We start from the raw sequence: 25,194 nt of genomic DNA, 5'->3' as shown, positions 1-25,194 counted from the left end.
TTTTCAAATGAGAAGTGATAGGGACCACGAAGGTGGGTATCATCCATTGATGAAGAAGGATGATTCCTTAGAGATGTTTCTGTTGTGCACCCTGGGAAACCTGAATTAAGTTCTTTTCTTTTGATAGATCTATAAGCGCCTTCCAGGGTGGCTTGTTTTCCTGTATGAAAAATAACTCAAAACTCACATTTCTATTTCACCAAAGTTCATATGGTTTATTGTCTTTGAAGTATGAGAGTTCACTGTCAGCTTTAAGATAGGTTTAAATATATTCAACCTCTCCAAAGTTTTAAAAAGAAAATGTTGAAAATTCATTTAATTTTTCTCCAAGGTGAATGTCATGTGAATACAAAATAATACAGTAGCCCAAGTTATCTAAACTTATATGAGCTTTGTGTTTATGTTAAAATGAAGTGTGTTTTTTCTTTTTCTTCAGCGGTAGTTACATTGCATATTATCTGGTTGGTTCTACTTACACAAAAATTTGCCATTGATTTTTCTCCTGTTTTCCATTACTGTTTTTTGCCCACTGTATCATTATGCTGCACAGCTAGTCCGAGTTCATTTTGCTTCCAGTGTGTTGTAGAATTTAACTTCTGCGGCTAACAATAAAATGAGCTTAGAATATGTTGACAGAGCACAGAAACTCTTGCTTTCATAAATTACCTGATCTTTTTTTTTCTTTTACTGTCATCATTGGTTGGATTTTTCAGCTACGTGTAGAGACTTTTACTCCAGCAGTCTTTTCTCTGGCATCACAAGTGTCAGGACCCTTTGCTGTTTGTCTGTGCTAGATACCATTTTAGCATTTGCATTATTTTGTCAGCGTTGCCTTTCCCAAGCATCCTTTTAAAATATAATCTGAAATCAGAATATAAGCTCAAATTAGCTGCCCATTACCTGTTAGCTCATTAGAGCTGCTAAATCTTATCTAGATCCGTTATGCTAGAAAACCCACTGCCAGATTTTTCAAAGTAAATTGCTCAGTCTTTTCCTTTAAAAAAGAAACCAACCACAATTTCATGTGAATGGAACATTTTTTATTTACTTTCTGGCAAAAGCAAAACAATCAAGAAAAATGTCATTCTTGCAGAGCAAATAATAAGGGCTTTCAGTTGTTGATGATTAGTGCAGCTAGAATGTCTCCAGCCCAAAACTTCGTACTTTGGTGGCTAACTGTAACACTACTGGCGGCTGGTTTTTATCCTAAAGGGATAATTGTTCTTGGATTACACCTGGAAAATTCTGTCTTCAGCCGTCTGCTGATAACCAACCCATCGGAGGGAAACTTCTCATCTCTGGTTTTGTCATGTGAACTGCTTTGGCAAAACTTCCCAACTTCTGAATGTGTAGATAAACAGCATGCATGTTGTTGTTATCCTTTAGGAAAATGTGATCATGTTGAGTAGCTCAAAACTTTTTATGCGTGTACAAGACCAATATGGTCTACACCGAGGATTGTTGGTCATAGTTTTGTTGCTTTACCAGCTCAGAACATACGTTCTTCAAACTTGGGGATTTTGGAGTTGTATTATTATCAGACTCAATTTTTATTACAAAGAAAGTTTTGAGGGTAATGGGTGAAACTTGTAAAAGTGAACGAAAAAAAGCCTAAAATTAAACAGGCAAACAAATAATGTAGTTGTAAATGCCTTTTTTTTTTTTTTTAATCTGTTCATGTAATTTCATGGGGACCCGTTCGTACTTAAAAATACTTGCACAAACTTGCCAAGATACGAAGTTGTTGGCAGAGCCTGTGAGCTGGAGATTTCACCCAGATCAGTCACAATGACAGCTGCTGAGCTCATTAATTTATCTAAGTGGGTTATAGAGCTGTCTGGTTTTCTACTTGTCAGTATGTTCTGTGTTAGTGAGTTTCGGAGCATTGTTGCACTGTTTGTGAAATGGTGCTTCTTCGGATTGTTTCTCAAACCTCATCCTGGTTTTCCATGGCTGCCATCTTGCTGTATACTTCTGATAAATGGTTATTACTAATTCTTATTAACCTCTTGCATAAGGTTCATAATTTAGAAATCTTCATGGTTGCAATCAGACTATTCTTACTTGGTGTGAGTCTTAAGTAGCAGACTAACTAGACGATACGGAAATTGCTTATATATTTAGTCAGTCATATCATTCCTCTCAGCAGCTCTGCTGTATCTGTTTGGAGATAGAGGACCACAAATAAAAGGGGTGTTCAAAAAGCAAGAGCATCCTTGATTTAGGCAGTGGCATAAACATATTTATTTTGCTTGTGTTTTTTTGTGTGTATAACGTTCAAAAAATATTTCAGTTACTTGAATAGATGTGATTGACACCAACATTTTCTGGACTAAAGTGTCTGTGAGACAAATACTTCTTAAAATCACACACGTTTTGGTGTGTATGAGAAAAGCAGGACTGAAACTTCTGATTTGATGACATTTCTCTGTTGCTGGAATTCTAAGAGCTGGATGGAGAATTTTGCTGAGGCTCTTTGAAGTGTTCAGAATTAAAATATCCTCTCTCATTTCTGACACAGCAGTTAAGAATAGATGGCTAAAATCATAAGGATCTCTGACAGCAAGTTCTTCTGTAATTTTTGACCTCTTGCCTAATACATATTGGTTGTTCTTCCACTTTTATATCCAACGTTTAAGCTTTTGCCATTCCAACTTGAAATTAGTTTTATCATTTTCTCCACTGCTTCTTGATTTATTTTTTTTTCTATTTTCATCTGCTTTCTCATGTTTTTAATTTCATGCAGAGTCTATCACTGTATGGGTATCCGATTAAAAATAAAGTACTGGGTTTGGCTGGGACGGAATTGGTTTTCTTCATATGGTGCAGCATTTTAGATTTGTGACCAAAATAACACTGATAATACACTAATATTTTAAATATTGCAAAAATAGGCTAAATATTGAGACGGTGTATATTGATATTCTCTGTGATATTCTTCACTGAGAGAAACATAATAAGCGTATTGACCTGAAGGTGAAGTTAAGATATCTGGTTTCCAAATAATAAAATTTGTTGCTTTTTATAGATCCCTAAGGGAGCTATTGAAACACTTATCATAATAGATGTCTAAAATTGCAGTGGGTAAACAACTATAAAACTGTATGGAAACAACAGCACGTATTGGGCTGAATACCATTTCACCAGAAATAACTGGTGAATGTAATTGGCCTCTGCTGTTGTTTTGTTTCTGGGACCAGCGAGCCACATGACTTCTGTGAGATCAGTTTCTCGCTGAGGTGGTCTCCCCTCTTTTTCAGGAGTCACCAAGCCTTACTGGTTACTGACATCCTCTGGGCAGCTAATTTACTGCCTTGATGAGTACGGGTTGCCTTCACCTTGTGGTCCTGTTCAGTGGAACAGCAAGAAAAAAAGCGTGTTTGTTTATTTGCACAGAATTTAAAAATGTCATTTTTTTTTAAATGCCCCATATTCACACTCAGTAAATGTACATGTATATACACACATTTCCTAGAGGGTTTCTCTGCCGATGATTTAAGCAGAGCTGTTTGCATGCTTGTTTTTGTTCCTATTGATTAAGCCAAATTGATGGTTTGGTTAATGGGCTGGCAGGAAGGACTGCCATCCATTCTTTTTGTCCTAAAACAAAACTGGATGAGTTGAGAATCTGCCTGAACAGTCGAAAAAATGGAGCTACCAGAGCTTGTGCCTCCAGGATGGGATGGGTTTGAGTGTTTTGGCTGTTGCTGGATTGGATCAGTTCCCCAGCAGCTGCCTCTACGCTCTTGTTTTGAGAGAGGCAAAAGGTCATTAATTTAACCTGCCTCCCTTTACCACGTTGCAGCACACGTGAATCTCTGGCAGGTACCAGAGTGAACATTTGATGGCTGGGGAATGGGATTTGGGTGGTAGATGAATTGCAAGTGGTCAGCCTAGATTCTCTTCTCTGGAATAAACCACCTTGAGCTAACGAAAAGGATTTTTAATCTCAGTTAAACAAGTGCCTGATTCAGATCAGTTTTGTGTCAAAGCAGAGAGGCTTGCATCAGTTCAAGTTCATTATTTAAAGCAGTTTATGTCTAACAGCACAACTTTTAGTATTAAATAATTAGCATATTCAAGCAGTTTAAGAATTCCTCTGATTACCACCGCTCCATTGTACATCTTAATACACTTCATAAGGTTTTCTGACCTCGTAAAATTGACTCCAGGTGGTTCTTCTACTGCTCAGATCTTATTGCAGACAGTCCAGATATTCTTTTAGACACTTTGAAGAGATTCATAGTGAATTAGGAGCCTGTGTAATTCTTAAGAAGTGTCACTTTGAGCCTTAGTTTAAAATATTTTTGCCATCAACAGGATTCTTATTTACATGACTTTGTTCTGTCTGTAGCGTGTCAACCTGTGCAGGAGAAACAATTTTATGTGTTCATTTTGAATGACCAGTTCACTACTTTTTTTTTTCTCCTCAAACTACACTCTTGCTGCTATGAAATACCGGTATGCTTTAGGGAGAAGAATAATAATTTGAATGAAGAGCAGTTTAAAAACATACCAATTAGGAATGTGTAGCTGTGCCTGCACAGTGTCGTACATCCAATTATGAAGGCAGCGAGCAGTACTCGCAGTTAAGGGCTCAGACTGAGGCAGGGGACAGATGAACAGCATAAGTTGATGGGACTGTGAAGGTACTAGTTCGTTCAGAGTTGACAGGAGTTTTCCTCATCAACGCAGACACAGCCATTCCTTAAACATGTCAGAAGGCGCAGGCATCGTGTTATGTTTCTTGCACAAGCACAACCAACATTAAAAATGCCTGTCGCTAGCTGGGGAAGGTCAGGTTATTAGTCTGCTGAAGTGCCAGCTGACGAGGTGCTAAGCTGACTGCTTACCAAGAGAGACACAGTGAGGCAGTTTGTCTAAATAAATCCGTTTATGAGCAAGCAAAAGACTTCCTTCCACTTGGAGGAAGTTTGCTTAGCTATTCTGAGTTGTGTATAACTTCATTTGCTCCTAGATCTTCTTATTTGTTGGATGCTCCTTTATAATACGCTAAGAACAGTAACAGGTGAATTGTACTAGTTGTGAAAGATAAAACACCGGTATTTGACTCCAAACCAGTGGTAACAGTCAAGTAATTTTTTTTTCCAGGAAGACACTAAATTTCTGAGATGGAAAAGCATCCTGTATTATGGCAATGCACTGTGAGCCCAGGGGTCAAAGCTGAAGCTTATCTTTTTCATTAAAACATTCTTTCCTCTCCCTCTGTCATTTCATAAAAGTCTTTTTACAAAGAGTTCGGGAAGAAAGCAGCTGGCAATGGGAGGCAAGATGGTTTGATGGAGGGTGGTTGATTGTTTTTTTTTCATTTGTTTTTGTTTTCAATCTCTTTCAGTTCATGCACAAACTGTGACGTTGTTGTGCTTGTAGGAAAAAGTATTGCCCATGCATGCAGCCCCAGCTCCTTATCAACAAATCACTTCTGGAAGGTGCTTGTTGCTTTCAGAAAGGGAAGGAATAGGACTACTTGTGTCAACATGCATTGGATTAGTGGATAGATTTTAAAGTTTAACTATAAGAACTTTATGTTACAATTCTGCATATCATTATAAAAACACTTTGTAATAGCATTTTTGGAGTTCTTTTTTGAAGGCAGGGAGTCATCGTCAACTCTGTTGTAACAGGCCTTGTCTTTCCTGCAGCTTGTACCCTTGGTTGACCTGAAGCAACTAGAAAACTGTTGTGCCTGATAGAGGGACATAGGAAGAAAACCAGCATGAAATAGTTGTTAGCTGTTAATGTGGTAATAGTTACTCATTAGTGTTTATCACTGACACACTTAACTCTTTTATTCCTTTTCTATTTTCTAGTAGAGTCTTGATATTGTAAAGTTAATAGAGTTGCAAGTTAAGCATGAGAAGTCCATAAAATGTTTTTGTTCTCTCACTAAACTGATTAACTCTTCCTTTGTAATAGTTAGAATAGACGACTTATGGGTAGGGTGTTTGGAATCTGTTCATATTCCTACAATGAATTTAGTATGTGAAGCAAAATGGGGAAATTTCTGCTGTCCTAATTTCATCTTTCCCTTCAGTCAATAGTTCTGGATTTTTGTTAGCTAAACATGCAAAATATCAAAACATTTTTTTTCTAAAACTGTCACTAACTTGCTGTCCACTGAATATAAGCAATGTAATTAACCTAATCAGTGTCTGTATTGGTTGTTTACCAGAACATAAAATAGCCCCAAGGAAACACAGTTCAACAGGCAGCGTACATTCATGTGTATTCTGATTCTCTATGAGAATACATTCTTCTGCTGGTGGCCCAGTCCTGCTCTGAAATTTGTGAAGATCTGTTGTTGATAGTAAACTAATGGAGGCTGTTTCACAAAGGAAATGTGGAAAAACGTTGTTTGCCTCCATCCCGCTTACATGCCACCAAAAGAAAACACTACATGAGCAGTTTCTGGCTTATTTCTTTATACTCAAATATAAAGGGGTTATTTCTTTATATCCAAATATCCCTTCAAGTTTTGCTGTCAAATACTGCTGTCAGAATTTCTTGGTTTCAATATCAGTCAATAACTATATTAAGGATCTAAATGGAGACATAATAAGACCCTTCACACCAAAGCAGGAATATCTTCTAAAACCATGAAAATCTACAGAGAAAAAGGTAGTTGAAGAGAGGAACGTATCAAGGAATTTTTCTAAAGAAATCTAAGCTAACTCCTATGCACCTTGTGTGCCTCCATGTGGTGTTTATTTGTTTGTTTTTAAATCTGCTTAGAGGACTTGTAGTTTAGCCAATCACTGTTTACAGGTGTGGTCCTAACTATGCTACTTTGGTTTGTGTTTAGCCCTTTTTGTTCTTTGTTTTTAACTGTCATCTTCCCCTAATCCTTTGTTCCAAGACCAATGGGTGTCCAGAATCTCAGTTGAGCATTAACAGAATACAAAATTAAAACACAGCCATTTCCATGCATCATATCTTGCCGCTGCTTTTGCTATTTGCATGTCATAAACAAGTAAACACACTACAGCTTCTGCCGTTACTGCTGTATATTTATATACCCTTTCCCTATCTCAGCAGAGCAGCTACAGCATGTTATGAATATACATTGAATGACTTACGCTGGAGATTGTGTCAGCTGCTTCAGGTGCAGAAAAAATACCCTTCCGAAATTCACTGAGTTCATTTATAATTTTCTTTCTTCAATCAGTTTTTGCTTTCCTTACTCATTACCTCTGGAATATTTGCATAAGGCCTTAATTTGCCATGAGAGTTTTCTTTAGCCTGCATTTCCTACCACTTCATCTGATAGAATGAAAGTTCTGGGTATAAACTTGTAACCCTCTTTTTTTATTCTTTATTTGGTAATTCCTTATTTATAAGCAGTTTAAAAAATTGAATAAGGAAAGCCTCATTTACTGTAAGGAAGAAGAACTTCAGCGAAGAACTGAGTTAATTTCTAAATATTTGTTATTTCAGATGAGTATTTTGAGTACAACTATTGTGTTGCCTTCAGGATAACAGGTCCAAAAGTTATCCAATTTAAGAAGATGAAGACATTCTGAATAGCAAAAAATAGGGGATAACTTAGAAGTGCAGGCCTTTAAAAGTCAGACTTTTGTGCCCATAAAAGTCTGACTTTTAAAGGCCTGCGCTTCTAAGTGTTACACAGAACCAAATGAACAGTTTTTTACCTTAGTTTTTCTCAGATCAACACTGAAAAATAAAAGTACGTTTCTGGTTATTGATTTAGTACAACTGTGGGGAAAAAGCCTAATCCTAAGAGATTGTTGAAACACTTTTCTGTTAAATAGGATGCATAATGAATCAGGTACTAGGAGAAATAATCCTAAAGTCTCTGTTACAGTGATGTACAGAAAGAAGAAAACCAATTTGTTATTTCATGATGAAATCATAAGACATTATACCAAGTTTGTAAAATTTCCACAAAAATCCGCGACAATTTAAGGATCATTTAGGAACGCAAGTGTTTCTGAGAGTCCAATTTTTGTTTTTCCCTTTGTTCTCTGTTTGTGCAAGTATCACCCTGGGTTCATTAAGGAGAGGAGAAGAAGTTTCCCTTTAGGAGTTCATGCAGCACACCTTGCTTTGATCACATACAGTTCTTTCTACAGCAGCATTAATTTTCTCATCTTTTTTTTTTTTTTTTTTTTTTTTGGTAGCAGTAGTGACTGTGTACCTGCATTGCTTTTGTACATAGTTATATATGTATTTTTTTGGTGTTTGCTCTTTAGGTAATGATTCTGACGTTGACATTGACAGGAAGGAAGATGAGCGAGAAAAAACTCCAAAGAGGTCCAGAGTACAGAAGACAGAGAGAACTCCATCAACTAAGGAGACTGAACAGGTTCCAGGAGCTAAAAATCCTATTATAAGTGTGGTTTTGACAGCCCATGAAGCTATTCCAGGTAATCAGAATCACCAATCCGTTTATTTATTTAATGCTGATACTATATATAAAAGAGTCATCAGTCTAAGACTGAACTGCTTAGAGTGTATATTACGTGAAAAAATCAAGTATTTAGTATTTTTTGGTCATCTTGATTCAGAATCTCTGCATCTGGCAGCTACATGATTTTAGAACTACCATTACATTTCTTCATAGGTGTGAGAAATGCTGGGAAAGAAAGGACTTTGTGGACCTGGGTGTATTTATCTGCATTAACATCAGTTATGCTTAGGCATAGGCATGAGCAAAGAAAGGGAAAATAGTTCTTTCCTGTAATATCTTTATTTCAGCTCTTGATTTATGTATCTTTTTATGGTAAATATTAATTTGATTATGAAAACACAAACAGCCTAGTGTATACATAACTTAATGTTTATGCTTAGAAATAGATTGACAAAATATGTACCTATATTTGAAAATCAAATCAAGTTCAAGTGTAATGATTAAAGGATTCTTCCTAACTTCCTCTAGAGCTTTTTAATCAAACAATTTTGGAACAATTTCAAAGTTTTCATTTTAAACCTAGGTTTGTTTTGTCTGTTAATATAAACCAGGTACTCACCTGACTGACAAAATGCCTTTTTAATAGTTTTGTGCATTATTTTCAGCTTTGTAGCCTTTGGCGTTCTCTTCTTTGTTGCTAACAGTTCTGGATAGTTGTTTTGCTTACAGATCTCAGAGCAACTGGAATGCATTTATTTCTTTTAATGTTGTGGGTTGGAACATACCTGGATTTTCTATGTTCTTTGTCTTGTGATAATGATATCTGTGATATGTTTGGGCCTTATTTTTTAAGATTCGTTTCTCATAGCAATGGTAGAGGATGCTGGATGAGCTACAGATGTCCTGTGTGCTTAGAAGGGAAGTAAGAATCACTTCCAAATTTAAAAAAAATAAAAATAAAAATTTGGTCTTGCAATATTATAAATATGGGGACAGCTGGAGGAGAACCTGAAGGCACTGGAACCATGGAAACCAGGCTTTGTGGTGGTTTGGTTTTGCTAACCGCAGGCCTGTTCCTCTTGTGTGATGTAACCCTAGACATCACCAACTGTTGCTAAATGCTCATTTCTCACCTCTTTTGCCTCTTTCCCACTGCATTCAGCTTCTCCTTCCATCCTGGCCCCATTCCCATCACTGCCACCCATGAGGCATCCTCTTGTGATAGTTGGTTAAGGGGCTTACTTGGTTAATGGAGTTGTACATGCACTTCCGCAGGGCTTTTGGGAAGAGCTGTAATTTTAATCTTCTCTATCCAGGTCCTACATTTTATGAACACAGTAAGAATTTTTATCTTTGAGATCTCTACCTTTCTGTCAAGGACTAGAACGATGTTTCAAGAGGAGAAGGAAAGACATGGCAGGCAGTGCCCAAAGAGGCAAATGAAATAATAGTAAATACAGACAGTGAAGAAAATACAGTAAGCATATGCAGAGAGTAGGGAAATGAAAATTTAGGGATGATGGTTACCTTAATTGCTACCTCATAAAATTTTTCTTTGGACAACAAAAAGTTTGTCTTTTCCTTACACGTATACTTTTTGAATGACTCAAAATATTAAAAACAACTTCAGCTTTGGGGCTGTTTGTGCATAGTACATGTTGCATTCAAAAGGCTGTAATGGATTGAAGGGAAATTGACAGTCAGATGTGAATTTGCGGCTCTTTTTGAAAGTCCTTTAATTTATGTGATTGACAATCAGTAATCTGACTAATTTGGAAGTTCCCAGGTAGAATATTTACGATAAAAAAAGTCATTGCTGTTACAGCAGTTATGAATTATCATCCAGGTTTCAGCACTTGTACATTCTGGAAGATATTAGCCAAATGGATAATTCTTTGAAGACTCAGAGGAAAGTGTTTAATTTACTGTAATTATTTTTACTTTATTTTTAATCGATTACCCTTCTGTTTTTGTCATTAATTTTGTCATTAATTTACATTAATCACCATTCTGTGATAGTCTAACTACTGTGTTGTCATAATTCCTGGGCTGATCCCCTTCCTCACTAGTGCTCTTATGTCTGAAATTTGACTTCCAGAAGACATTTCACAGAATTGCAGAATTTCTAGGTTGGAAGACCCTTCCATTCCATTTCTTTTCCCTGGAGATTTATCACCTGCTGAAGAGTTGAATTATTTCTTTATACTGCTTTTAATGAACATGAATAGATAAAACACTTCCCACCTCTCCCCTGCTTTCTGTGTGTTAATCATCTGTAAAAGTAGGTTGAAAATAAAATTAAAAATGCACAACTTCCAGCAAGCCATAGCATTCTGTAGCCACCTGTTACCTAGCATTAAAGTCGCATAGAAATGCCCTTTTCATGCATAGTACACTAAGATCTTGCTGAAGATCTGTAAACATTCTATCAAATAGATAAATAAAGAAGCCTTTAAGAATTAGTTGGATTTTATCCACAGCACAGAGGAAATCCTACTCAGACTGTATGTCTCTCTTCTTAACTTAGAGATGCTTTTAGGAGTATTACATTACCTGTTTGCTTTAATTTCACTTTATATTATTTAGGTTTGGGACACTGCTCCACATCATGTGTTCAATAGGTTATGACTAAATTGATCTCTTCAAAATCCCTTTGAACAAACAAATCGGCTTCTAACAATTCAGAAAATACACTCAGACAAGATTGATTTATTTTTTTTTTTCCCCATGCTCCTTTTCCGTAGTGTTTTCTTGGGAGGCACATGAAAAGTAACAGGTTTACAGCCTTCGGAATTGGAAAGCTTGTATTAGCTTTCACAAGTAGAGTCTGTGTAGAAGTAGTAGGTATTTCTCCCTGTGCAGGCACTGAATTACCTTCAGCCATCACTGAAGGGACCATAAATCCTTGAAGAGAGAGAAAGTTGTGCTTATGAACGTGTAGGTTGTGTATCAGGTTAAATGGAGTGCAGGTGGGTTTTGTTTTTAAGTACTGCAATAAAGAATGAGGGTAAATAAGTATAATACCATGCACGTCTAGAAATACTTTGTTTTGAATAACAAATACTCATGATCATAGCCTGTTTTTAAGAACCAGTGAGTAAACTCAGTGCCAAATACTCAATCTTCTGTATTTAATTTACCATATATAAATTCTGTAGGCATCTGAAACCAATTTTATTATTCATGCTCAATTAGTGTGATTCAGAAGTGATTCTACTTTTAATGTTTACTTTCTTGTTTTGTTCAAGTCCTGTACTATTTTAAAAGTTCAGGTTGTTACTAGGAGAGATGTCTTATGATTCTGTAAAGATGGAAAATGGTAGCATTTTTTGGTAATTTTGCCAATTCCATTAAACTTTTGGCTCATTAGCAACTTGATTTCTAAAGGAGTTGACTTTTTTCTCCTGCAAATTCTTAACACAAGGCTGTGCAGGTCCTTGTCTCCTCAACTTCAGCTGATGAACAACTGCATTCTCCTTGTGCTGTAATCTTACAGATGCTTGGATCCTTCTGTGAACGTGTTGTGAAGTGGGAAGAAGCGGAAGAATGGATTTTTGCTTAATATTTTGGGACCAAGTGACAATGTAAACACTTCCCTTTAAACTAGTAACAGTGCTTTTTGTTGTAAATGACTTTTCTTTTGTAGCTCCCAGAACTCTGGCTTTAGGCTTATGACACATCTGCATGGTTTAAATATCCTACTGTTGCCAAAGGAGCTTTCCTGTTCATCACTCTTATTTCCTAGTTCACTTCTTTCTGGTACCAGCACTAGTTCTTGTGTCAGCCTGCAGCAAGCCGATTCAGAAGCTGCTAAAATAAATATACAAACATGAGCATACACACGTACATATTCATTTGTCTCTATCAGAGAATTTTTGTTTTTCTACCACTTCTTCTTAGTGAGCCATTGCACACTGGGGCCATGAAGGTGTCAAAAGCGTGAAGGACAGTGGTGACAAAATGGGTCTTCCAGGGGTAAGGCTAGGCTTGGGACCACCCTTTTGTAAAGTAGCTGGGTCAGGCCCTTAAGTCATTAAGCCCAATATGTGTAGACTGCTGTCACCAAGGCAGTGCTATCTTCCTCTCTCTCCACAGCCCCTGGCCACAGATTCCTGTCCTTTGGACCATTATACATGTTTATGTATTTGTGAGCTAGACCAAGTTAGTAACCCAGTTGTTTGCAGGAGGGGAGAGATGGTTTAAATTTCAGCCAGATCCCTTGTCTGCTTTTCCGCATCTTCATGAACCCCTGTGCTGGCACATTCAAGGTGTCAAGAACATGGAGCTGAGTGAAGGGCTAGAGAAAAGAAACAAGCCTTATGTTGATTTAAAGCAAATGTGAAACTAAGCAAGGTTAAGAAAATTTACACTTTGACCTCAGTGTGTTTGTAGGTATCTTGTACGAATGGATTTAGCTATGTGGTCAGCTAGTGGCCAGCTGTGTTGAAAGGGACAATCGTCATCCCAACATATGTAGCTCTGTGTTTCTATTTATTTTTGAAAGTTAGAATATGTTTAATCTCCTTATTATTAGAACGATTAAAGATGATTTTGCCTTTTTTATGCTTTATTTTGGAGGTGGAAGGTAGGTTTTCATGGGGAACAGTGGAACTTAGGGTTAGTTTCTGTTGGTTTCATTTTCAGAATTGTCTTACCAGGGGTCAGTGTACATTTGGAACACGTTCCTTAGGATATTACAGAAACAGAAAGAAATACGTTCATTCAAAAAGATTGTAAGAAGGCACTCACTTCATCCATTTCAGTTATTTAATGTACACAGGTACCTACACTATGAATTTTTTTTTAAACTCAAAATGAAAAAAGAAAAAAAGTCGTAGCTTAAAGGCTGGTCTAGTCAGACGAGGCAGCTTGCAGTATTCCCATAGGAAAGAAGTGAGAACCTTACAGTGCATGGCCTCCAAGAGCTGGGAGTTGCTTCTAGATCATCATATTTAATACACATCTATTAATTTGTCTAAATCCCTTTGTGAATATATTTGTATTTTTAGTCTCTCTAAGATCCTGCAGTAGTCGTTCCATAATTTAATTACATACCGGGTGAAACCATACGTTCTTTTATTCCATGTTAAGCTTGCTGACTGCTTATATCTTTGAAATGCTTTTTGTGCATGGTTTATGAGATAGAGGATTATTCACACTTTTTTCATGGTATTCCTAATTTTAGAGGTCTTTCTGATATTCCTCTTCCAGTTATGTCACTTCCAAGTTGGAGGTCTCTGAGCTATTTATCCCTTTTCCAAGGGAAATTCTTCCAATTTTGATTTTGTTCCTGTTTTATAGTTCTTCTGTAGCTTTGTGTTTTTTTGTTTGTTTTTTGTTTGTTTGTTTTTTTTTTTTTTTTTTTTTTTTTTGTCTGTATGTAAAATTGTAGAAGGTTCAAAGAACTTAGTTGTGCGGTAGCAGGAATTTAGTTAATGTCATCTCCTATTTTACTTCTGCTTCTTTCTAATAATCCCTTCCACTAGATTACCTTGTAATCTGTTGATGAGCCTTGTTATAGGAGAACTCTGTAGCAAGGCCAAGCTGGCTTTTTCTAAGGGACAGAGTGTCAGAGATTAGAGCCCATCATTGCTGAGTTTGAGCCATGGGAAGGCACGCTGGATAACACTTGTTTGTAGAAGTAGCTGTCAGAATGTCACGAGGAACTCAAACCTTACTACCCTTAAAACGAGTTTACTTAGGTGATACCATCTGAAAAGAAGAAAGCAAGAGACATAAATGAAGTCTAGTAAATTAAAGTTAATTCTGAGTTTAAAATAAAATAGATACGAGGTGGTTGGAGCTACAGGAAGGAGTTTTGGAAAGGTATGTTCAGAGCAGTTGACTTTTTATTTAATTTTTTTTTTTTATAACTGTATGCTCTTAACAATTTAAAATGATTGCTCAGGGAGCAGTTATGAAAACTTTTGCCTTAGTTGTTAGCATGTAATATTTTCAATGGGTTTAATGGGTAGTGGGTTCAGTACATCTTACATTGGGTAGAGCCTGGAAATCAAGTTTCACTTGCTGGGTAAGCGTCTTTGTCATTTGGTTATGATCAAAAGATCATAAAATCATCTTGACATCATCTGTGTTTGTGGAATCTGTTAACCACGTAGGGAATTTAGTGCTAGGATGACCTGGAGTGTTCTGTCCACTCCAAGTATGCAAAATGCTGGCAAGGCAGTACTTAACTAGCTTGCCTAATTTAAGTGATTAACATTTTACACTGGTAGCACAAAAGTCTATTAAACAGTTCAACAGCCTGTTCAGGAAACCATCAAACATCCTGAAAGGCAGAAGGGCACAGAGGAGGTTCAGTGAAGAGCGTTTAATGAGGATCCTTGTCTCGTGTGCAGGAAATAGGAGGCTGGAAAGAGATAGCAAAGCTTACAGAGCAGTTTAAGATCTATTTTCTTTCATCTGAATTGCTCTAAATAAAGAAAACTTTGGTTGTATTTCTGAAATAATAAAGTAAGGCGATGTTGGTCTGGTGTCTAATATCAGCGTTATCTTTCTTACGCCAAACCCACTGACTGAAGCACATCCCCTGCACTGTTGTGCCAAGCTCCCATCTCCCAGGGCCATGATGGTGTGAGCCAGGAGGAGCAGCCTGGGCACCTGGAAGAGAGGAGAGGTGGGGATGGGAAGAACAGCACCTAAAATGTTCTGGTGACATTCCATTTGAAAACCTGGAAGTTGAATTCTGATCAACTGGCAGAATCTTTGCTACAGAAAAGAAAACATTAAAAAATCAGTAGTCAAAAAGGCCATTTTTATATGCAGTCAGTTTGGTGAGCAACAGAGGTAATTACAGTCTCTTTATCTACAGGGTTTGCTGGTGCCCCATCTGATATCAAAGCTTACATACTCCCAAAGTGCCTCTTCTCAAAATATCTTCAGTTCCCACTTAAAATCATTAATGAGGGAGCCAAGGGATCTCTGGCTTTCCCCTTTGTCTCCTTTACGACGCTGCTCTCCTCAGTTGCAATGCCCATAAGGCTTTCAAGCACACTGTTGGGCAACCCCCACCTGTTACTGTTTTTCCTGTATACCATGGGCATGGTTTTTGTTTGTTTGTTTTGTTTTGTTTTTAGAAATGAGATTTTGCAATATACTCTCCATCTAGCTTTGGACTGTGTAAACCTTTGTACTGTGTACTGTCTCTGTTTTTTAGCTTTCTTCTCCTTATAATTGTTGTTTCTTAGGGTTTGTGTTTATACCTCTTGTATTTTGTACATAATATCTTCAGAAACCTGCTCTCTGGATGGAACAAGAAGGATTTTAATTTCATCCCCATGTTAAAGGAGTAGCTTGTATCATTCCTCAAACTTTTTTTTTGCTATTCATGGGTGTCATTTTTATCGTAGAATCATTTAGGTTGGAAAAGATGTCCGTGATTAAACAGTGAGAACCTGTTAAAAATGTATTGATTCTGTCTTTTGCTTTCTAGGTTCCCATGTCTTTTTGTAAAATTACTTTGATTCTTACTATAATTTACTTTCTCTGTCACAAAGGCATACGGTACTTTTTTTTTAATGTTACTTTTATTTTAATCAGGTGAATTGAAATGAGATCAAATACTAATGTAATATCTAAGAAAAAGAAAACAAAGTAGAACATACGGGATTCCAGTTTTACCTGAAATTGTTAAACTCATTATTTAATTCAAAACTATTTTCATGTGCAACCTTGCTTGCTCGCTTGTCCCACAGAACAGTCGTTTTTTATAAGTCTGGCTTTTTTCTTTTTCTTTTTTTTTCCTTTTTTTTTTTTTTTTTTTTTTCCTAGGAGGTATGGGTAGTTATGTATTACTACATATTTAATGCTTTTTTGTTTTGTTCTGTTATTCAGTGTATGGTCCCTTGTTTACTGTTCATTTTTCAATACCCTGAAATACTGCCCCGAAAGCAGTTTTTTTCCAGAGATTCTTCTATAGTACGTGTTAGTAGAATATGAAGATTTCACAAATACATATGTATATCTTTGTAATATATATATGTGAATTAATAAATGTTCATATAAATTTTACAGCTTTTGAGCACAGTAATTCCCTTGTTTAACACATAGGTAGATGAGTTATGGTTGGACTAAGAAATTAAAAAGGGGATCATTCAATAATGGATACTTGGTTTGATATACTTGGATTTTTTTTTTTTTTTTTCAGTATAAATTAATATTTATGTGATTTGTAATTACCTTCAGTGCTAACTATAGAGGCTTGGCAATAAATTCTTCCTGACTACTGTTAACTGTTCAGGGGGGGGAAAAAAGAGCACTCAGCTAAACAATCTCAACTCAATCACATCTCAGAATGTGCTTAGTTTTGCCTCAATTAACTGTAAAGCTCTGTGGGATAGAATCTGATCTTTTTGTTTTCTGCACAGCCCTTTTACTTCTGCTTCTAAGGGAAATTGAGATGTGCACATGGAGCATATTCGCTTGTTATGAGGAGATGGCAACAAGCCCCAAAACAAAAAATGTAAAAGATTTGTTCAAGGAAAAGATGTCCAGACTTTTAAATATAGAAAAAAAGTGTCTTTTTTTCCCCAGCCTCATTGTGGAATTGATTAAATAGCTCAGCTGAAGTTTTCAGCAAAAGCATGGAGCAGAAACAGAAAAATCAAAATTTCATTTCTAAAACTTAGTTTTTAAAGGTGGAAGTAATTGGATATAGGATCTCACAGTAGTAGGCATCAAGCATTTTTATTACTCTGTGTAACCATCACTTCTGTAATGATATTTAAACAGATGTTTGGTTTGAGTACTGATGCCTTCTGGAATTGTATCTATCATTTTATGCACATGAATTTAAAAAATGAAACTAAAATAGCTGAACTAATGATTACGGAGTTTAATGTTTTATTTGTCAGGGGCTGTGGCAATAGGACAAGGACTAGTGGTTTTAAATAGAAAGAGGGTAGATTTAGATTAGACATCAGGAAGAAATTCTTCACTCAGAGGGTGGTGAGGCAGTGGCACAGGCTGCCCAGCGAAGCTGTGGATGCCCCATCCCTGGAGGTGTTCAAGGCCAGGCTGGATGGGGCCTGGGGCAACCTGGTCTGGGGGGAGATGTCCCTGCCCAGGGCAGGGTGGGTTACAACTACACAATCTTTAGATGCCTCATCCAAGCTAAAGTATTCTATGATTTACTCTTTTTTTATTACAGACAATGCACATTTTAATAAAATATTTTTAATGAACATATATTGTCTTTGTTTTTAGGAGCCACAAAAATTGTTCCAGTTGAGGCTGCTCCCCAAGAAAGTGAACCCACAACTCCAGAGACAACAGTTCAAGACCCATCACAACGACGAGGATATCAAGAATATGCAATTCAGCAAACACCGTATGAACAGGCAATGAAATCCAGCAGGTAATTTTGAAATATTTACCTTTATGTTCATGCAAAGTAATTCACTTTCATTAAAATCAATATAGAAGCATTTCATTCATGTTTTCTGAGCCTTTTTAATAAAGGAACAGCTGAAAATATTCTATGCATAGGTTGCAGAATTAAAAAAAAGCCACGGGGAATATCTTTGTATAATAAATAAAGGTAAGTCCATTATGAATATCTACAAAGCTTTTGACATGTTATGTGACTGAGTTTCAATATTGTAAATGCAGATGGTTTTCTTTCCTTTTAGGTTGGGTCCAACTCAGCTGAAGATCTTTACATGTGAATACTGTAACAAGGTATTCAAATTCAAACACTCCCTCCAAGCACATTTGAGGATTCATACAAATGAGAAACCTTACAAGTGTTCATACTGCAGTTACGCCAGTGCGATCAAAGCCAACCTCAATGTTCACATGCGGAAACATACAGGGGAGAAGTTTAGCTGTGATTATTGTACGTTCACTTGTCTCAGCAAAGGCCATCTCAAAGTCCACATTGAAAGAGTTCACAAGAAAATCAAGCAGCACTGTCGCTTCTGCAAAAAGAAATACTCAGACGTTAAAAACTTGATCAAGCATATCAAGGAAACACATGACCTTCAGGATAAAAAGGTGAAAGATGTTTTTGACGAGCTCCGCTTGATGACACGAGAGGGCAAAAGACAACTTCTTTATGACTGCCATATTTGTGAGCGCAAATTCAAAAACGAACTCGATCGAGACCGTCACATGCTTGTTCATGGTGATGAAAGGCCCTTTGCTTGTGAGCTCTGTGGTCATGGAGCCACCAAGTACCAAGCTCTTGAGCTTCATGTTCGAAAGCACCCGTTTGTCTATGTGTGTTCTGTGTGCCTGAAGAAATTTGTCAGTTCTGTAAGGCTCCGTGCTCACATCAAAGATGTACATGCAGATATGCAGGAAACTTCAGTTTTTAACAGTTCTATCAATCAAAGCTTCTGCCTGCTTGAGCCAGGAGGTGATATCCAGCCGGAAGCCCTTGGTGAACATCTTCCACAGACTACAGATGAATTGACAATCATGAGTAGTAATGTTATTAACACACCAAAACCACCTACCTGTATGGGTGAAGCAACAGCTGCAGATGTAAACCATAACGGTCAGCCTAATGGTGACTTAAAAATTGATACTGTCCCTTCTTTAGAATTTGAAAATCCTCTGGTGGAGAATGTAAGAGAGACTCTGTGTCAGGCATCAACAGACACACCTGCCCCAAACATTCAGTCCTGTGTAGCATCAGATTGCTTTCTGCTGAAAAATGGTACCTCTCCTCCTGATGAGCTGAAAGTTTCTCCTGCAAACGACGAGGAAGTTAACCACTCCAGTTCTGTAAATGAGCAGGGTGAAGAAATGCAGCTTTTGCTCTCTGAAGACAAAAGTTTAAATCTAAATCAGAACAATGCAGTGACTGAGAAGCTTTCAGGTTCTGAAGAGCAAAGTCAGTCTGTTCCTTCTAGTGAATCAGAAACAAGCAATCAGTCAGTTCAAAACTCAGCAGAAACCGCCACCCCTTTGCTAGCACCAGATTCTAATGCAGCCGTCAGCCCACAGGCAGCCTCTTCTAATGCAGATCCATCAGATAATCGGAGTGGAGCTGTTGCCTTTATGCAGATCTTGGATAGCTTACAGAAGAGACAAATGAACACGGAGTTGTGTGAGAGGATAAGGAAGGTTTATGGAGATTTGGAATGTGAATATTGTGGTAAGGAGCAGTACAATGACGTCAGATTTCTTGATTTGTGTTTTTTTCTTTTTAATGTTATATTGTGGGCTATCTTTTTTCCTGCTCCTCTGGCTTATAGTTTTTGGTATTGTTTGTATATCTTTGCAGCGGCACTATTTTTGCAGTTCAGTATGGATGCAGGGAGGTTCGCTTTGTGTTGTATAAACAGTATGAAATAATTCAAGTCTCAAAAACCACTAGTAAAATATAGCAAAGCAAAGCTTTGCCCTGCTCAATTTTCTGTTGGTATCAAACTTGATAGAATTGGACAGATTCTTGCTGTCCACCTGCCTCTCCCCACCTCAGAACTTTTAGTGAGGCCAAGCTCATCAGATTTAGGCATCTGCGATGAACCAGTTTGTGCTTTAATGCTTACACTCATTATCAGCTTAGTGTAAGAATCAGTGTTTCTCCTATAGCATGGCAGGATGTATGATCTCTTGCACAGCAGATACATGTACTGGTATATTTTTGTGACTTGTTTTGAACCAGTTCCTGTGAGATGAAAATTTCCATTACTTAATTTTAAGATTAAGACTGTTTTGGTTCTAATTGTTTCTTGAATTTATGGAAGCGGAAAGAATATACGATCCCCACTTATTTCAGCTGTAATTTTTTGTGCTTATATAACTGGGATGAAACAACTTGGGATTTATCTTGTAGTACCCCTTCTTGAGAAAGGAAAGGAGTCGAAGTTAAAAATTGTTGGTTTTGAAACATCGTAATGTTGTATGTTTATATACATTTTACTTTTTTTTTGGTGTTGTTATGTCAGAAAAGCCTTTAGGAAGGAGTAACATGAAAGTAACTACAAAGATTTCTGATAACCACTTTTACTTGTGTAGTTGGATTCAGAGTCTTTGTATAGGAAAAGAGATTGAAAGGACTTCCTCATTAGGAAAAAAAGATCATTGATATATAATAAAGTTGCCCTTTTTAGGCTGTTTCAGGGCATGTAACACGACCTTTTTAGACAAAAGCATATTTGTAAACATTTTCATTAGTGAAGAGTCTTTAGGCTAAGTTTTCATTACAGAAAAAAGGAGCAGATTTCAAGCAGCATGCTTTGCCCTAAAAGAAAACTGGGTATGCATTGGAATTTTCACTAACAACCGCTTAGAAATTGCTTTTTCCCTGTCTGATTTTATTTTCAGGCAAGTTATTTTGGTACCAAGTGCATTATGACATGCATGTTCGTACCCACACTCGAGAACATTTATATTACTGCTCCCAGTGCAATTACTCTTCCATCACCAAAAACTGCCTTAAGCGTCACGTCATTCAGAAACACAGTAATATTTTGCTGAAATGCCCTACAGAACACTGTGACTACTCTACTCCAGATAAATACAAGCTCCAGGCGCATCTTAAAGTTCACACAGAGCTGGTAAGTAATGAATGAAATACTATGTTTGTCTCAATTCAGTGTCATATTTTTAATGTTTGGAATTGTGTGGCAATGCTTGAAGAAGTAGATGCATGTAGATCCTGAGCATGTTCTACAGACTTCTCTGCAGGGATTATATGAGTTAGAGCAACTATACATTTTATCTCTCTCATTGTAGCTTCAGTAGGGTGTGCTGCATCCAGTAGGGTATGGCTGCATCCATTTTCTTCCTTCAGTTTTCCCAATATTCTCAGATTCTTTGGGTCTTGATAGAGTAAAATGATGTTTAGTACTATTTATTTCATTTCATTCCATGGAACTGAATCTCTTCTTTCTTACAGGTGAGTATAGTAAAATGAAAATCTGTTTCTGTCTTTAATTAACAAGGTTAAATTGTTGAGAAAAAAAAATATATAATTTTGCAAGAGGTCTAACTAGTTGTAGCTCGTTTACCATCCATTTCCCATTTCCTGTAGTGGTTACAAAGATGAAGAATTCTAGTTTTAAAGTCTCCGATCTTATTGGGTAAGCCTTCCAGCTCTGCCCATAGTAGTTGCTTCTTGTGTTAGAAGAGGTACCAGATCTGTTTTCCAGTGCCCTGTTACGTGTTTTCTTTGAGAGTGTGTAACGGACTTCATGCCAAACTGGAAGCCCTCTTTCAGTAGGACACTGCTTTGTGATGTTTCTCTGATTCAACATTATCAGATAAATAATCTTTTAAGCTAAAAAGAAGTTTTTTACATCAACCCTGTTTGCGTATGTTTCAAAACCAGATTGTGGTGTTCAGAATAGGAAGGAATTTAAATCTGTCTAAGGAAAGAGATTTTTATTTTTCATTGTTATTGTTGGTGGGTTTTTACAAGTGAAATCATTTGAATGTTTCTTCTTGTAAGATTAAGCAAAAACAATTCCTTTCTTTACATCAGTGTTGCCTGGGGTTTTCTTGTTGTTTTATTACATTGCATGGCTGGGCCAAATAGGTTTAGCGGCTGTCAGGAAAGGTCTGTGTACCATGGCTGACTTTTCATACCACGCAGCAGGATCCTGTTTGCTTGCAAGGTCAAGTGCTCAGGTGCGTGCTAGACCTGTGTATACTGAGGTTATAACACACTTATACCCCGTATGAACACTGGTGTGCATTCCAGTTCCAAACTGACCTCTAGAAAAGGGTGTTTGGCAGAAGCCTGCTTCCCTGGAATAATGAATTTAGCCCACTTTTGACTGTAGTCAATCCTGGAGGCTGTCTGCTTAGGTGGAGCGTATTGTCTTTTATAATTTTATATGAAGATACTGATATTGAGTAAAGTACAGTTGAGGATTTCATAAAGCCCATTAGCTGTTTGTAATTAAACTTTCTTGACTATAATACCTGAAAATTAGCGTGGGCTATGTCATTGCAACTTAGCTTTTTAATAGTTCATGCAGTAAAATACCTCCAAAGGTTAGTTTACCCTTCAGAGGGAAAGCAAATAAACAAACAAAAATGGTTATTTAATAACAACACTCACTCTTCTATCCTGTAAGAACAAGGAAACACCTGCAGAGGTAGTCCTCTCTTCTTTACACAACATTGTAGTTTTCACTGGCATTGTCTTGTAAATAAATCTTACACACCTTTGATATTGTGGTAGTTTTACCCTGCTGGGCAGCTGAGCTCCACCACAACCACTTTCTCACTCTCCCTCCTCAAAGGGAAAGAGGGAGAAAATACAACAGAAAGTGCTCAAGGGTTGAGATAAGGACAGGGAGAGCACTCAGCAATTATTGTCACGGGCAAAACAGACTCAGCATAGGGGGATTAATGAAATGTATTGTCTGTCACTAGGAAACCAGAGCAGTAAGAACTAAAAGCAAATGAAAACCACCTTCCCCCCCATCCACCAGCGTGGGCTCCTCTCCACAGGCTGCAGCTCTGGCCTGGGGCCTGCTCCTGCGGGGGCTCTCCATGGGCCGCAGCCTCCTCCAGGCCACATCCACCTGCTCCATTGGGGGCTCCTCCACCCATGGGGGGGCTGCAGTGTGGAGATCTGCTCCATGTGGGACCCATGGGCTGCAGGGGGACAGCCTGCTCCACCAGGGGCCTCTCCACAGGCCACAGGGGAACTGCTGCTGCCTGCCTGGAGCACCTCCTGCCCTCCTGCTGCACTCACCTGGGGGCTGCAGGGATGGTTCTCACTCTTCTCTCTCTAAGCTACCGTTGCACTACAGTTTCTGCCCCCCACGTCTCCCCTTTTTCAGTCTGCTCTCCCAGAGGCACAACCAGCATTGCTCATGGCACAGCTCTGGCCAGCAGCAGGTCCCTTTTGGAGCTGGCCGCAGCTGGCTCTGATCTGACATGGGGCAGTTGCTGGGCTATGCTCGCAGATGCCACCCCTACAGCCCCCCTGCGACCAAAATCCTGGCACATAAACCCAATGTAGAACACACCATATATGCACATTCTTCCTAATCGTGTAAGAAATCTGTGTAGATGATGTGTGAGAGCACGTTAGAAGAAAGAGGCCGAAATGAGACATCCCGTGTCCTTGTGTAAGTACCTGCTTTTCAAGTGTGATAAATGTCCGCCAGCTCCCATCAGGAGGATCATTTTCATGATCCTAAACAGAATTGAGAAAATTCATTTCATAATTAAAAACAGTGTGAAAGTGAGATCTTTCAGAATTATGCTTACTGATGCTTACTGTCATCTATATTTGAGTATTTAAATGGATTGAAAAATTCATGTATTGGCATTTACTCAGTAACGAACCTTGGCAGCTCTCTTGGTCTCTGTGCCCTCTGCTTGCTATATTTACTTAACGCCTACCTTTAGTAAACAGAGATGCTCATTCCAAAATACAGAACTTTAACAAACTAGGCATAATTAAATATGGAAAGCTACTTTCATGTTAATTTTCATTTGAAAAATTATTAATAAATATTAAAAATAAAGTGTCCCCAGTGAGAGTCAATATAAAAATCTCAGCTTCTTATACAAATACACATATTTTATTACAATGTTCCTGACTGCTCTTAAGCTGGATTCCTGTCGTATTTGGTGAACAGTGTAAATGATGGTTTTTAAAAAGCAGCTTTCTGTTCATCCCTGGCCCTCAGTATATTGCACCAAAAATCTGCTCTGAGCAGGCAAACATCACGGAAAGGTTTGTCTGAAATCATTTTAAATCTATACATAAGTGATACTTGAAGATAAGCACCTCTATAAAATGAGTGCAGACCCGGAACAGCTCCTTGCTCTTTGGTGCCTCCGTGTATTCACATATGTTTCTGGATGCAAATGATTCCCTTCTTTGGAAGGATGCTTAGAAAATTCATTATGCTGCTGACCTTTTGTGTAAGAGTGTGGTTAGAGCTTTGGGTAGGAAGTGAGACACTTGAGTTCTGATTGCTTATTTCCCCTTCCTGAGCAGTGTCTTTTTTACACTGTCACGGATCTGGCTGTGATACCTCTACCTCTGGGGTGTTGTCACTGCAAAGTAAAGAGTGCAAGATACTTGACAGGGAAAGAATTAACTGAAAAATGGGCACTCAGTTGGAAAATGGCTTTTGGTTTTGGACCAGGCTTCCAAAATAAATGTCAGTTAAAAATTCACTTTTACTAGGAGTTAGTTCAAGAAAATTGCTTTTAAAGTACTCTGTGCAGTTGCTTAACGTTTGTTGAGTTGTGATTTCTGCCACTTGACAGACTAAGAAGTCTGTCTAGCCATTTACAAAGTTTTCTGTAGCTTCCTTCATTCCTGTTGCTTAACCACTTTCTGGGTACATCGGACCAGCTTAACAAAGTTGCATTTTGATAGTAACATCAGCTGAATTCAGGAACCTTTCTAGATATATATTTTTTTTAATTTTATTTGAGCATCACAACAACTGCAGTGAGGATTTCTGAACTTTTTCACTCCTCAAAAGTATAACCCACGAGCCCAGTTTTGTTCTGTCTAATGTTAGTATTTAAAACTTCTGTCGATTCCACAGGTGCAGAAGCAGGCTCTGTCTCTATATTATTCTACAAAATTACACAGTGATTTTTTTTTTTGGTTAATTAACAAATTATGGAAACTTTTGCTAGAAATACTCTTAGACAAGGGCAGATATGCATGAGTTCAGTTTAGCTTGTTCCTTACTACAAGAAGGCCTGCAATTGCATGTCTGAGTAAGACCTGGAGCTATAATTGCAGGATTTTTAGCTTGAGGATGTAATAACCCCGACAGATGCCTGACAGTGTTTGCGATTTGCAGGACTATGGCTAGCTTCCAAAAGCTCATCATGTGTTTTCC

The 25,194-nt window shown here is 37.7% G+C and overlaps 1 protein-coding gene across 1 annotated transcript in view; it reads left to right on the top strand.

Moving 5' to 3' along the window:
* ZFAT (zinc finger and AT-hook domain containing) overlaps positions 1-25,194 on the top strand; it is an 86,881-nt gene that overhangs the window by 18,716 nt on the left and 42,971 nt on the right. Inside the window, exons 4-7 of the mRNA XM_032182854.1 lie at positions 8,232-8,405; positions 17,615-17,765; positions 18,040-19,511; positions 20,687-20,919. Coding sequence (XP_032038745.1) covers positions 8,232-8,405; positions 17,615-17,765; positions 18,040-19,511; positions 20,687-20,919 — 2,030 coding nt within the window. The remainder of the gene's footprint in view (positions 1-8,231; positions 8,406-17,614; positions 17,766-18,039; positions 19,512-20,686; positions 20,920-25,194) is intronic.

Source organism: Aythya fuligula, chromosome 2, assembly GCF_009819795.1.
Source record: "Aythya fuligula isolate bAytFul2 chromosome 2, bAytFul2.pri, whole genome shotgun sequence".
Taxonomy (NCBI): Eukaryota; Metazoa; Chordata; class Aves; order Anseriformes; family Anatidae; genus Aythya; species Aythya fuligula.
The sequence above is the reverse complement of the archived record's forward strand: the minus strand, read 5'-3'. Positions and strand labels throughout refer to the sequence as shown.